Here is a 12929-nt window from a genome sequence, read left to right as displayed (position 1 = left end):
CTCTGTCGTACTATACTATACTGCCACGCAGATAGCCCGGGTTCAAATCCCATTCCATCCTGGGTATTTCGTCCTTATTTTATGTTTTCATGTCTATCGATTACGCCACCAATAGCGATGGCAACGCCTCACCGCAGGAACGGGCGCTTCAGAGTTTTCCTCTAAAAAAGCAATATGATTTCCAGAATAATCTTGCTTATTTATTTATTTATTTATTTATTTATTTATTTGATATTTTTGTCACGACTAACCTTATTTTACATCCCTCTTTATGTGCTAGAAGTCCCTATCTAGTTCACATACATATAACGCGGAATGAAACGTGATCCTTTCTTTGTTGTAGCTCCGGGGTATTGGCATTTCTGCATTTCCTTAACATACGTTTTTTTATTTTTATTTGTTTCATTTTTTGTTATTGTATTCTATTGTTCTGCACTGTATTACATTGTATTTCGTACACCACCATAAAACGCAGAATTAGATGCGGTCGTTTCCGAGTATTCTTATTTCAGCATTTCCTTAACACGGTTTTGTTTCATTTTCTTGTGATTGTATCGCATCGTACTGCAGCGTATTGCACTGTTATTTGAGATTTCCTTAACATACGTTGAAAATCAGGATAGCGCAAAATACAAGGTGTAACGAACAAGATACCTCTTTTGCGCTCTTCTTATTTTCCATTATGTCCTACCAACTTGCCCAAGTTTCCATGCTTCATAACATACGTTGTGGTGAGAAAGATTTTGTGCAGTCTTTCTGAACTTTTAAACGCGCTTTTCGCCAACATAACTATTTTGGTGCACACTTTTGCGTAAAGACGATCAATGCGCACGTGCATTTCGACCCGCATGATCATTTCTTTCAATTTTTCATACCTCTACCATTCCAATCATTTCCACCGTGAATAACTTTTACAAATTCTGGAGGAGAACCGCGACAAAATGAATGGGGTCACTCACCTACTGTGTCTTGCAGCGACCGGCGAATGACTGTACTAAGTGCTGTTTACATACCTTCAGTGCATCTACGAAAATCGACTTTGGGGCGGGTGTGCCAAACAAAGCTAAAGCGTCACCTATGTGTACGACTCTAGTCAGTACATGCACCAGGGCACGCCCCACGTCAGCTTTTCGTAAAAAGACTTTCCTGTCATTTCATCGGACGGGAGGCCTCCTCATGGACAATTTTCAAAAGAACAAGGAAAGGAAGGGCCTTTTGTTAGACGCATGCGTTAATCAGCTATATTTCCGTAGAAAACGTACAAGTGCGGCCGCACCATCTGGGCTCAGTGGAATTGCACAACTGTTTTTTTCAGATTGCATGTGCTTTCTAATACAGATAATTAATGACGAGTTTTCAAGTGCCGGAAATTTTTTTGTGCGTGTTGCTTATGATACTGTACAAGTACTGCCCCCCTCTCTCTCCTCCACTCCTGTTGCTGTTTGTGCGTACTGTTCCTCACTTTTTTGTTGTAGCTGATGTATGCCGGCTTTTTTTCTCTTTTAACGCGATAGCGTTAAAGAGCTCGTATCGCAGAAATTCCGCCGTCGGCGTCGGCGCGGGCACCTTTGGTTGTGAGCGAAAAATAATCATCTTGTCCGTGACCGAAAAATCGAAAATGGTGCAAATAAAATAAATAATAAAAATGTTGGGCCCCAGTGAGAATCGAACTCAGGCCGCCTGCGTGGCAAGCAGGTATTCTACCACACAGCCACGCCTCTGCTTGGAGCTGCACTGAAAGTAACTTTCATGCTTCCCAAAAATACGCGTCCTGTATACAGGTGTCACAGTACGAGATGTAATATCGCAGTAATATTGCGTGGTACAAGCGTACATTGCCAGACCACGTAGTGGGTGCATCGCAGCTTCGAAAAAGGTTCTCGCGCATAATTGCTCCTGGTTTAAAGCATGCTACCCATTACAAAAGGCCCACACCTTATTGCGCGCATTCTGTTAAACACTCGTAGTGTTCGAAGTACGCACTAGGGGCATGATATTGCTATCGCGTTCAACTCTTAAAGGCGAAGCTTAAACGTCCCCCAATTTTTTTTTAATTAAGCATTTGAGCCACCTTCTTATTTTTCGAAAGAACATATGTGGCGTTTTTTTCAAAAATAAATATTAAAAAAAAATACTCGGTGCGAATGAGAAGTCAAATTAGGCCTTCTGTGTGGCAAGCAAGTGCTGTACTGGAAACTGCTTTGTAGAAGATGCTTGAAACTGCTTGAAACGGTGCTCTAAACTGCTTTGTAGAAAAGCACTATTAGAATGTAATGTAGTGGAGGGAGAGTTCTTAACCGACGTAATGTGGCGTAGCAGAATCGTACAATCGCACCAGGCGTCGAATTATGTTAATTGCGTAACAAGTGGGTGCATTAAAGCCATCCAACTATTACAAAGCGTTCTCCTGCGCAGGTGCGCGTGGCACATCACGGACGCGCAGTGGGTACTTCGCAAGTCCACTTGGAGTAGGCATTCTAAGGCAGCTAGAAACGGCCAGTGTCACGCCCACAAACATTCCTTTCTTTGCAGCATGGTTGAAGGCGATGTGTACGAGGCCCGTTTACCCTATCGCGTTCTCTCTACAAGGCGAAGCTGAAGCATATGCAAGTTTTTATAACGAAACAAGGACTCTACGTTACAACATTCGAAGGATGTGCGCAGATAAAATGTTAATTCGAGGTTACCTGAAGCCTTCACATGCAGCAGTGCAGCATATGGTTTCCATTGGACATCAATAGCTGCGGACCTGAAAAGAGGCATACGGACTTGAGAACTAGATGAATGGCAAGCTACAAAAGAGCATACAGGCTTTGTCGCGTGACCGTATGAATAAGACCGTTTCTAACGCTCTTCGTGTTGAACGCTTAATAAATATTTATTAGGTACCAGTCATGCATAATGTATACATTATATGCGCATGGCCGAGCCAAACTGCACTGCAGTTTTTAAAACCTAGCTGAAAGTACACCAATGCGCATTTTCTCCTTGTCATTGCAGTGCTATTTTGAAGTTTCTTTTCAATGGCCCTTCATAGATGCATTGCACTACCAATATACTCCCGTTGACGATCTAAAAGCACACATTAGAGATTTATTTCTAGTAGCCGGTCATAGTAATGCGCCTTTGCCGCTTCGGAGACTGCAAGCCATGTTTTCGAAGATCGTTACCGAGCGTCACGGTGTTTCCCATCGGTGTTTACACCGGCGGCAGGATGAGTTTGATCGCTGTCTGTTGACTATGACAACAGTTCCTGGAATTATGAAGAGGAGCATTTGCTCAATAATGACTCTAAAACAAGCGGCATTGTTAATACGGAACTGACACTTTGGCTAAACGGTGCACATTTCTGCATGCTTCCGTTTTTTAGGTCATGGATTCCGAACCTCCAAACCAGAAAGTGTTTTTAGTGAACAGCAGCCGCCGCAATGTGATTCTGCGAGATTCTGCAGGATCGAAACGTGTGCGAGATTATCAAATGCCCCTTTTAAATCAAGGGCGAGGATGGCCCTCGTCTGGGAACGCGACGGAGGGCCCATAACCTCTTCCTTGAGCTGTAGAAGAGAGAGAGAGAGTGGTTCGTGAAAGAAATGAAAAGGGGCGCTATTTTCTGCCTCCCGTCGTGGGGGCACGGCTCAGCGCCCTTAGGAATGGGGAAGGGGAAGTAAAGACGATAGAAGAAAGGAAGATAGAAGGAGTGATTAGCGTGGCAAGAGTGTCTTGTCAACGAAGGCAGGAGCACGAAGCCAAAGGGCTCGTCTATAATGTGGCGAGGTCCGCAGAAGCCGCAAACTCGAGGAAGGCTCGCAGGGCTTGTAGCTTTGACCGTGCGGGAAAGAGAAAGTCCTCCACCGTTGTGGCAGGGAGACCGAGGAGGCGATAGCGGCGCGCCATCAAGCGTCGCTCAGCGGCCAGGGCAGGGCAGGCGCAAATTATATGTTCCAAAATTTCGTCGTCACCGCATCTGCGGCACGCAGGCGATGAGCAGCGACCCTTGGAAAACATGCGTGCCGCAGGCCAAGCGCTCGCGTCTCTCCAGGCCGGTCTCTGGTAGGGGTGGCGGTGGTTTGCCGCTTGTCACCCGCGTGTCAGGGTGGGCCGCTGGAAGCAGCTGCTGCAGTCGTTGCCGGGAGTAGTCCGACAGGGCTACCGCCTTAGTGACTGAGGTGTCGCCGTGTGTAGAAGCACGTCCGGCGCAGAGAGATGTACCCGAAATCCGAACTGTGAGTGGGAGAAGAACGACTGTCGTTCGAGAAAAGGTTGCAGACGCCGTAAAAGCACGTGCTCCATTAACTTGTAGCGAGAGGGAGACGTGAAGGCGGCCGACGTGGCCGTGCCGAAGTCTCGCCACTTTATTCGAAGGCCCTTGTCCAAGCAGAGCGGCAGCGGCATGCCGGCGTCCAGCCTCCAGGAGCGTGAGCTCGTTCTAAACTGCTCGCGCCTCGAGCTCTCAGCATGAGCTGCGCGAGAGGCGCGGCGCGTAGGTGGTAAAAATAATGATGATGATGATGATGATGATAACGCTACAAACTTTCCGACGCATGAGGTACGAGATATCGGCCGTAAATTTGATATAACTATGGGCTTGCCTGGTTTGGGTATTAGGGAAATGTCGGCATGCCGCCATGCATGTGGTAGTGTACCCTTATGCCAATAGTCATTGAATAGGTTCGATGGTGAGATGATTTAGATCCGAGTCACTGAGGTTGCGAACTGCTGAGAATCTAATGTGATATGTGTCTGGTGCCGTGTTTCGACGGCACCACGCGTGTTGCGACGTTTCTCTGCGCCGTATTTCCACCTATTACGACGTGTTTCGACGTGCCGTGTTTCGACGTGTTTCTGTGCGACAGAACAGTCACCATCGGGATAGAGCCTCACCGTTCCGACACGATTCGCCTTACAGGTCGCGGCACACGTCAGAGATTACTTCTGTCCCCCATCCTGTTTAATATTGCCGTGGCAAGACTACCTGAGCTGCTCGATCAGATCCCTGATGTCGCCCATGCGATTTACGCAGACGAAATCACGATCTGGACGACGCGAGGGTCAGACGAGGCCATTCAGGATCGACTGCAGCAGGCAGCTGACATAGTTACCGCATACGCACGACAGTGCAGCGTGACCTGTTCCCCTCAAAAATCCGAGCTTGTTCTCATCCGGTCGCGCAGCATTACCCCTCCACCCAAGATACGGTGCTCGTAGATGGCGTTCCCGTCCCTCATGTGGAGCGTGCTTGCACACTTGGGTTACATGTTCAAGCAAACGGGAAAGCAAACTACACTGTCTCTCTCCTGTCCCGACAAACCGAGCAGATTCTCGCCATGTTACGAGTTTCAAACTGGCGCTCGGGACTGCGAAAGCGGGACCTGCTGCGGCTGGTGCAGGCCTGTGTGATCAGTCACATCACCTACCATCTCCCATTCCACAGACTTATACAGTCGGAGCAGATGCGGGTCGACGTAATGCTGCGAAAGGCGACCAAGCTCGCCCGCGGACTCCTACACTACACCGCCACGACAAGATTGCTAGCCCTAAGGATGCATAGCACCCTCAGTGAGCTATTGGACGCTCAGTGGACCAGCCAAAGACAACGCCTTCTGCTCACACCCACTGGGCGGCACCTGCTCTCGAGACTGGTATACCCAGTCTTGCCCAATGACGCCGAGGACACTGCCATAGCCCTCCAGCCCTGGGAACCTTAAAGGTGCACCCGCTACCCCGGAACATGAGTACTGAGCATGACGCGGGATGCCGGTGCGCTCGTATTCGGTACCTGGTTCGCATTCTCGGTGACATCCCTGAGACAAACACGCTATACACCGGTGCTGCACGTTGCTGCAAAGGGTATTCCGCGGTAGTGTTGGACGGCGCTGAAACTTTACTTACGGCCGCCTCTTTGTGCAGTTCTACACCTGCAGACGGCGAAGTTCTTGGTGTACGTATTAACAGATTCCCAGCAAGCATGCCGAGCCTTTTTGATGGGACGCGGCTTCTCTAAGGCGGCTCACAGCATCCTACACAAGCCATCAAACATAGACACATCCAGCCCAGAACGTATCCACTTGCTCTGGAGTCCTGGCCTTTCCTCATTACCGTGCAATGACCAGGCTCACGCGGTCACTCGAGAAATTGCCCATCGAGCTGCCCGGCATGGCGGGGCCGAGAGTCCAGATCAAGTGGGCCCTCCACTCACATACCAAGACATATTAACTCCCTACACCAGATCTAGACAAACGATGTCCCCGCCACCAACGTCGTTCTCGCGAGAGGAAGAGGTGGCACTCCGCCAACTTCAAACGAGTTCTTTCCCCAACCTGCTTTCCACGCATAAATTCTGCCCTGGCCGCTACGCACTCTTGCCCGGGCTTTGGCAGCTTCCCTACGGCGTTCCATGTCATGGTGGTTGCGCCGCAAAATTATTCCCTCCCCTTCCAGTCATCCTGTGCCCATTCCGCACCAAAGAGCTGCGGGACGATGCCCTCTGCGACTGGCCTCCCGAGGTCCGCCAGGCCTTGGTTTAACGGGCCCGTGTCGTTGCTGCGATCGTCATAGGGACCCTGGACTAGGGTTCCCTTCCACATGGTTGGTTTATATATATATATATATATATATATATATATATTTTAAAATGTTTCTCTCTCTCTCGCAGTGAAAAGCATGTACTCAATATGCAATCTGTATGCATGGTGCAAGGAAAATCTCTCCATAAGACGAGAAGTATTTCAACAAGCTTTATCAAAAGATTATGCGATATTGCTATGGCTGCGTGGGAATGTTTCAAATGATTGTGGCATCATTAGAAACGTTCTTACGAGTGATGACACCCGGTGTTGCGTATTGTATTCAGGGAAACTCCAAAGAAACCGCCGAGTGCAGGTGAGCTTGCTGTGACGACTTCCTTTGGGTCCGCGCGGAAACAAAGGAAGATTGAACTTTCCGTCCAACACGCCACCAGCTTGTGAACCTCTGGTAGTGAGGGAAATATAGACCGTGACTAATTGGCCTAATGTGGAGGGTAGCGCGCCCATTGCAATGCATTCTTACACGGCTGAATCTAGCAAGAAGGCAGTTCATGGGAAGTATCGAGAAATCGACTGATCTGCACTACCGGGCTATATCGAAGACGAATGACCCTTGTGGGCTTCCACAGAAGAATGAGCGTATTAAAGCTTGACCGCCCTCATTGACCGTGCTCACGCTCCGGAGTTGAAAGCAAATTATCACTTGATCGGAGAAGCCAAGATTTTTTGTGTAGAATAACACTTCCACAAGAGGCAATTTCTAATTTTTTGTTCCAGGAATACCACTTACTCTTGAATACTCTTGAGGAACTGCGAGTCAATACAAAAACAAGTGCATTCGCGCCCTTACCCCTCTCCCACTATGAGCAGCTGCGAGAGTATGTGACGACGCGACTTTCCTGTCCCTCTGCTAATTAACGCTGCTCGGCCCGGCCGTATGAAAAGCCTGACGGACATGTCGATGTCATAAGTGGAGATGGGTCTTCAACCTCTCTAGGGTGCTCCGTTCCGGCTATTTGCGCCTTCTTCTCTTTTATCCAGACAGTAGCACTAAACCAGACGAGTGGAGAATTCGAGTCGGACGTGCGTCGAACGGCTTCTTACTTGCCTACCTTAATTCTTGCTCCGTCCGTCGACGAGGCACTGAGACTACACTTCCTAGGACAACGTCAACGTTTTGCGATAGCCTAATAAACGCTGTTATGGCTATGTGTGTGTGTGTGTGTGTGTGTGTGTGTGTGTGTGTGTGTGTGCGTGCGTGTGTGCGCGCGCGCGCGTGTGTGTGTGTGTGTGTGTGTGTGTGTGTGTGTGTGTGTGTGTGTGTGTGTGTGTGTGTGTAATTTCTGCCCCATCGCAACGGCGTATCATTGAAGTCGATGGAGTACAAATGTAGAGGTGTTCGCTGGGGAGCTAATGTTAGCCGCCCCTTAATAGGCACTAAGCTAAGTAGAACGCTCTTCCACAATGCCAACCTTTTGGCTGCATGCCAGGGTTCGCTGAATACGTCGTCATAGACTCACAGGTGGTTGTCACAATCACATTACACGCCAGATTGGTGTGGCTTTTGCCTGTTTGGCATGTGTCACAGTATGCCTGAAAATACAGCCTCTTTATGTTTGTTACGGAAAGAATTTGACTTTCTTAGCCGGTTGGCACCTATCTATTTAAGTGTTTGCGTGTATTTGTTGTAATTTTGTGCATTTGCTATTTTTACTGCTTGTCGCTTCTCATGGTAATTATAACGTCAATCTGGTGAACACTACATTTTTACAGTCGAAAAAGACAGTCCCCCTTAATACGATGCACATCAAAACGACAGAGAGTGCGGCATTTTCGGGAATTGGTATTGCCGTGTCGTTGCCACGGAAGACATTGGTGGCGAACAATATAAAGCAAAGGCGATGCACTTCTTTTACGTGTGAAAAGTGTTCACGTTGCCCTTCTTTTCTATCCTAGGCAAAATGACAGAAGCACCAAAGAGAATCAGGAAAGTTTTGACACAGCGCGAAGAAGACAGCACGAAGAAACGGACATAGAAACACGCGCATAATCCATTTTGTATGCGCATCAATGTGCTTTTCTCAGCGCTGTCATTGTGCAGATTATTATACTTGATTAGGCTGTGGACCGACTATCCTAACAATATCTCTTGAACCTACAAGGGCGTCTGTGTTTGATAGCGCGGTCTGTATAATTTCGAATTTTAAAGTTAGGCTAAGAACGATGAAAATTACAAAATATTGTTGAGATTTCACAGAAAAGTGCTAATACTTGCATCTCCTTATCAAAGGCACTATCGGGGCGTAGCCCGATTGTAGGTTCGAACACTATGCCAACAGCCGGCTGAGATATGACGCTGTGATCGCGGGTTGTCGAACCCACGAGATGAAAGTATATCTGTAAATTGCGTAAGAGTGTTTGGTGCCGTCTTCTAAGTGGAATCCTTTGCCCTGTCTCTGTGCTATCGCACACCAAGTGGTACAGTTCGTGGTGCCTGCGTGTGTTCGATTAACATTGAGAGGTTCGTTGTAAATATGTCAGTATTCTATAAATAGCTTAAAAATATGCTGATGTGCGATATCTTTCGTGTGATCGTTGTTGAAAAGTGGATGGCAGTGTTCCCGTATCTGTTGTTGGTCTTCAGACGCGACATCAAGGCTATGGTCAGCTGTTTCGTGAAAAGCTGCTGCGTCCATACTCCTAAGCTAAGTCATCCTGACATATATTTTACCACTTTCTGATAGGAATGTTTAAAGTTCCAATCTGCATTGATATTCACTTCTATGCGCAATCTGTAGCACTAGAAGACTTTAATATACTTACTGTGTTTGCCAAGGTTCTGTTTCCTGTGATAGAAAAGATTAGTCATGCATTCAGGGTGCAGTCAATATTTCATTCGAAAATTTTATATTACTATAATTCCTAAGGTAGCGTAGCACGACTCATATGTTCGGTCCATACTGAAGCTAGTTGACGTGAATCTTTAATCACATCGCGCGCAAAAAAGAGTCAATCGTGCATTATCGGACGTCCTTTTAAGATAATGTCATGGCGCTTTTTGTATATTTTTAACACAGCACTAATAATGTAAATGCTGATACACGCAATAAAAGCGCGGACACCATCATATATAGGAGCCTGCAAGGATGCAGTAACGTCATCCAGTCACCACTGTAAGATATATGAGTATGTATCGGAGGAGAAATTTGACCCAAAGTACAATTTAACCCAAACGAACAGCACACGACTTGTTTATATTACATCAGCAATAATGAATCTTCACTTCTGAAATCTTCCAGGCAGCACGCCGGCACTGAACCTATCTCGGCTAAAGGTTGGCAGGTACTTGCAGAAATATTGGTTTTGTCTGGGGTTTGGGGATATTGCTTCACCTAAATGTGCTTTGTTCTAACATTGAAGAGCAATTATGTCCCAGTGTTTGCAAAAATGGCTCTAGCGAATATGGTCGGTCGCTCTTATCTCCAAAATTGGCCAACATGGCTTCAGCCTACAATGTCGCTCGTGCGTATTGTCAAGATTCTGTTAATATTGGGAGCTCCTATATTGTTCGCCAGCCTTTTTTGTTGGCTACGCCATCGTTCTTTTGCCTTCAGCGTTTAATGCCGGTTCTTGCCAGGCTTTTCGTTGGATAGGTCAACATCTTTCCTACGTTTTCCATTCAATATGTAATTTAACATGAGCTTGTTTTCGTGCATGTAATTAAGTACATGCCTCCCACGCTTTTAGCTTTAGGTCAGCAGCAAGAACAATCAGCCTAGAAAAGCTGAGAGTAAACACGTTAATTAGAACCTCGCACTTTGTTTTTTCACAAATTGCTCGCAGCTAACCGCACAGAACAGGCACTAATTATCTAGACTACGCTGTTATATTAGTAATCGAGCAAAAGGCACCACTCACAAACACACACAGCCAGAATGTATCCTTGTTAGTGCTTATTTAAGCTGTCAGTTTACCGATGGTTCAAAAGGAAGTGAGTGAAAAGCAAAAAGTGGTACAAAACGAAATAAATGAATGTCTACACTTGAACAGGCACCTAATACAGCTGGATTTCATATGTACCTCTGACTGCCGGAAACTACGTGACCTGCGGCGACTGTAGCTGGACGTTTAAATAATGTGATAACCTCACAACTATTAAAAAGCTGAGCGTTAGAGATCCTGCATTTCCTTGTGGGACATGAGTGGTGAAGGACAAATGAAGAGGGTTAGTTTTTCATACGACAACGCGGCAGAAGTACAAAGTAAGACACAATAAGATGAAGAAATAAGACAAATAAGATAATGAAAGCTTTAGTACAAAAGCAGGAAAAAAAGCCGTAAGAAAAAAACTTCCGCCACTAGAAATCGAACGAGCTACCCCCGGATCCGGAGTCGGGTACTTTACCACTACGCCACATTGTTTTTTTTCTTTCCTGGTATTTATTACAAATGTGCGTAATTAGCATATATAGCGAACAAAATACTCAAGGTGGCCTCTACCAGCGTACAAGCGTTACACAGAAATCTTAAAAGGCTAATAAAGCCACACATTACACCACAAAAAGTCAATGTGGCGTAGATTCACTCTTCATGAAATCTACGCCACATTGACTTTTTTGTGTCATAACTAGGGCTCCGTATTTTCGGTTTTATCCGAAAAATTCCGATAAAGATTCCCGGTAAAATTTTTGACAGTACGGATTTATCTGAAAAACTCCATTTCAAGAGCCAGTACGACCTGGTTCCGTTCTCTGTCGAAAGTGCAAGTTCTAAGCGCTCATTTATGCATCTTCTGGTTTGAGCAATATAAAGTTTACCGCGTGTAGCTGTATTAAGCGACGTAGCTGTATTGTGCTCTTACTCAGCTTCCTACATGCAGAAGCTTCACAAGGAATTGCAACTCGCCGACCTCGAATTCAAGGCGCTTCACTTCAAAGATCCCTGCCAGCTACTCTACAACGCTCTGAAGGATGGAATCAAGACGAGCTCGTTTAACGTAGTTCACAATTTCGTTGTGCACTTTCCTGCCCTGTTGTAGTCGTCGCGGGAGCTGCGCCGTAAGTTTGGTCTTGTTTGCTTGGCCATGGGCATGTCCATCAAGTCGCTGAAAACCGTATGTTCGTCGAGGTGGTTCTCTTTTTATGAAGCTCTATAAGATATTTTAGACTACTGGCACGTCATTTTGTCTTTCTTGAGATGCGACGAAGCCGAGGGAACGAAGTGTGAGAAGCTCAAGATGTATTTCATCGCCTGACGCTGTGCACGACTTCCTCGTTAAGATAAGGTTTCTGAAGACTCATTCGTGTGCCCTGCTCTCAATCATTAAGGAACTTGAGGCAGAGAGTGCCCTGGTACACCAAGTTTTTCGCATACTGCCGGTTCGTTTGCACGCACTCATCAGTCAATGGCGTGATCCAACCGATGTCTTCCTATCAGATGTCACAAGTCTGTTGGACCTCCGTGACGAGACTGACCGCTTAACGACTGTCGCAGACTTTCACGGATACTACGCTGCTGTCGCCAAAAAGTGGAGTTAGACATCTGAGAGGAACCTCTGCGCCAAAGAATCGTCTGGATACTGCGTACAAATTGTGAATCCAAATGCGAAGCATGAGCTGCCCTGGGCGTTCGAAATCTATTAGCCTATTTTTCAATTAGTGCTTCTTGAAACTGACGACATGAGCCAGCTCCTGAGTGATTTTGCGAACTATAAGGGATATGAAATATGTAACATTGTTGAAATCTTGTCGTTTTGGAGACTTCACAATGTCCAGTGGCCAATGCTTTCTCGCTGCGCGCTGCGTCTTCTGTTGCTTCCTGTTTCTAGCGCTAACATTGGAAGGCGCATTTTTAAAGCTGAGAGTCGTCAATCGAAAGGAGCGCGCTTCGATCACTGACAGCAACCTGGCAAAGGATGCTTGCGTGTTTTACAATAAGCTTTAAGCAAATGGTTGTCATACGCACAAATACAGGTGCTTTGTCACAAGTGTTTCGCTTGTGCATATATGTTTTTGTGGGTTCAAGCCTTCTAGAGAAAAATGTGCTTCGTGTGTTTTGATATTTTAGTATTTGGATATGAATTGATGAAATACTTTGGCGTTTCGAGAATAATTCAAAACGCCGATAAACGCCGTATTTCCGCCAAAAATTTTATCCTCGATAAACACCTATTTTCCGCCAAAAATATAAACTCCGATATGCACCCGGCAATATTCAAGAAAAATAAACAAAGAATACACGGAGCCCTAGTTATAACCTGCTCTTAGGCTTGTGCATCAAACAACGAGCACATGAAAGTAAGGCCAACAAGCTGTGTTAGTCCTACTGGACTGAAACAAGTTTAAAATTCCTTGACCGCTTACTCAGGCCTCTACCCTTGACAGTCACTCAGGTACGAACTCCTGG

The 12929-nt window shown here is 46.3% G+C and overlaps 1 protein-coding gene across 1 annotated transcript in view; it reads right to left on the bottom strand.

Annotated features, from left to right (window-relative positions):
* LOC119400727 (uncharacterized) overlaps window positions 1-12929 on the bottom strand; it is a 66803-nt gene that overhangs the window by 19443 nt on the left and 34431 nt on the right. Inside the window, exons 3-4 of the mRNA XM_049417419.1 lie at window positions 9348-9370; window positions 2688-2749 (exon numbers count right to left, since the gene is read on the bottom strand). Of these exons, the coding sequence (XP_049273376.1) occupies window positions 2688-2749; window positions 9348-9370 (85 nt within the window). The remainder of the gene's footprint in view (window positions 1-2687; window positions 2750-9347; window positions 9371-12929) is intronic.

The sequence above is a fragment of the Rhipicephalus sanguineus genome, chromosome 7, assembly GCF_013339695.2.
Source record: "Rhipicephalus sanguineus isolate Rsan-2018 chromosome 7, BIME_Rsan_1.4, whole genome shotgun sequence".
NCBI classification, from domain to species: Eukaryota; Metazoa; Arthropoda; class Arachnida; order Ixodida; family Ixodidae; genus Rhipicephalus; species Rhipicephalus sanguineus.
Note: the sequence above shows the minus strand (reverse complement) of the source record. Positions and strands in the feature narration are given on the sequence as shown.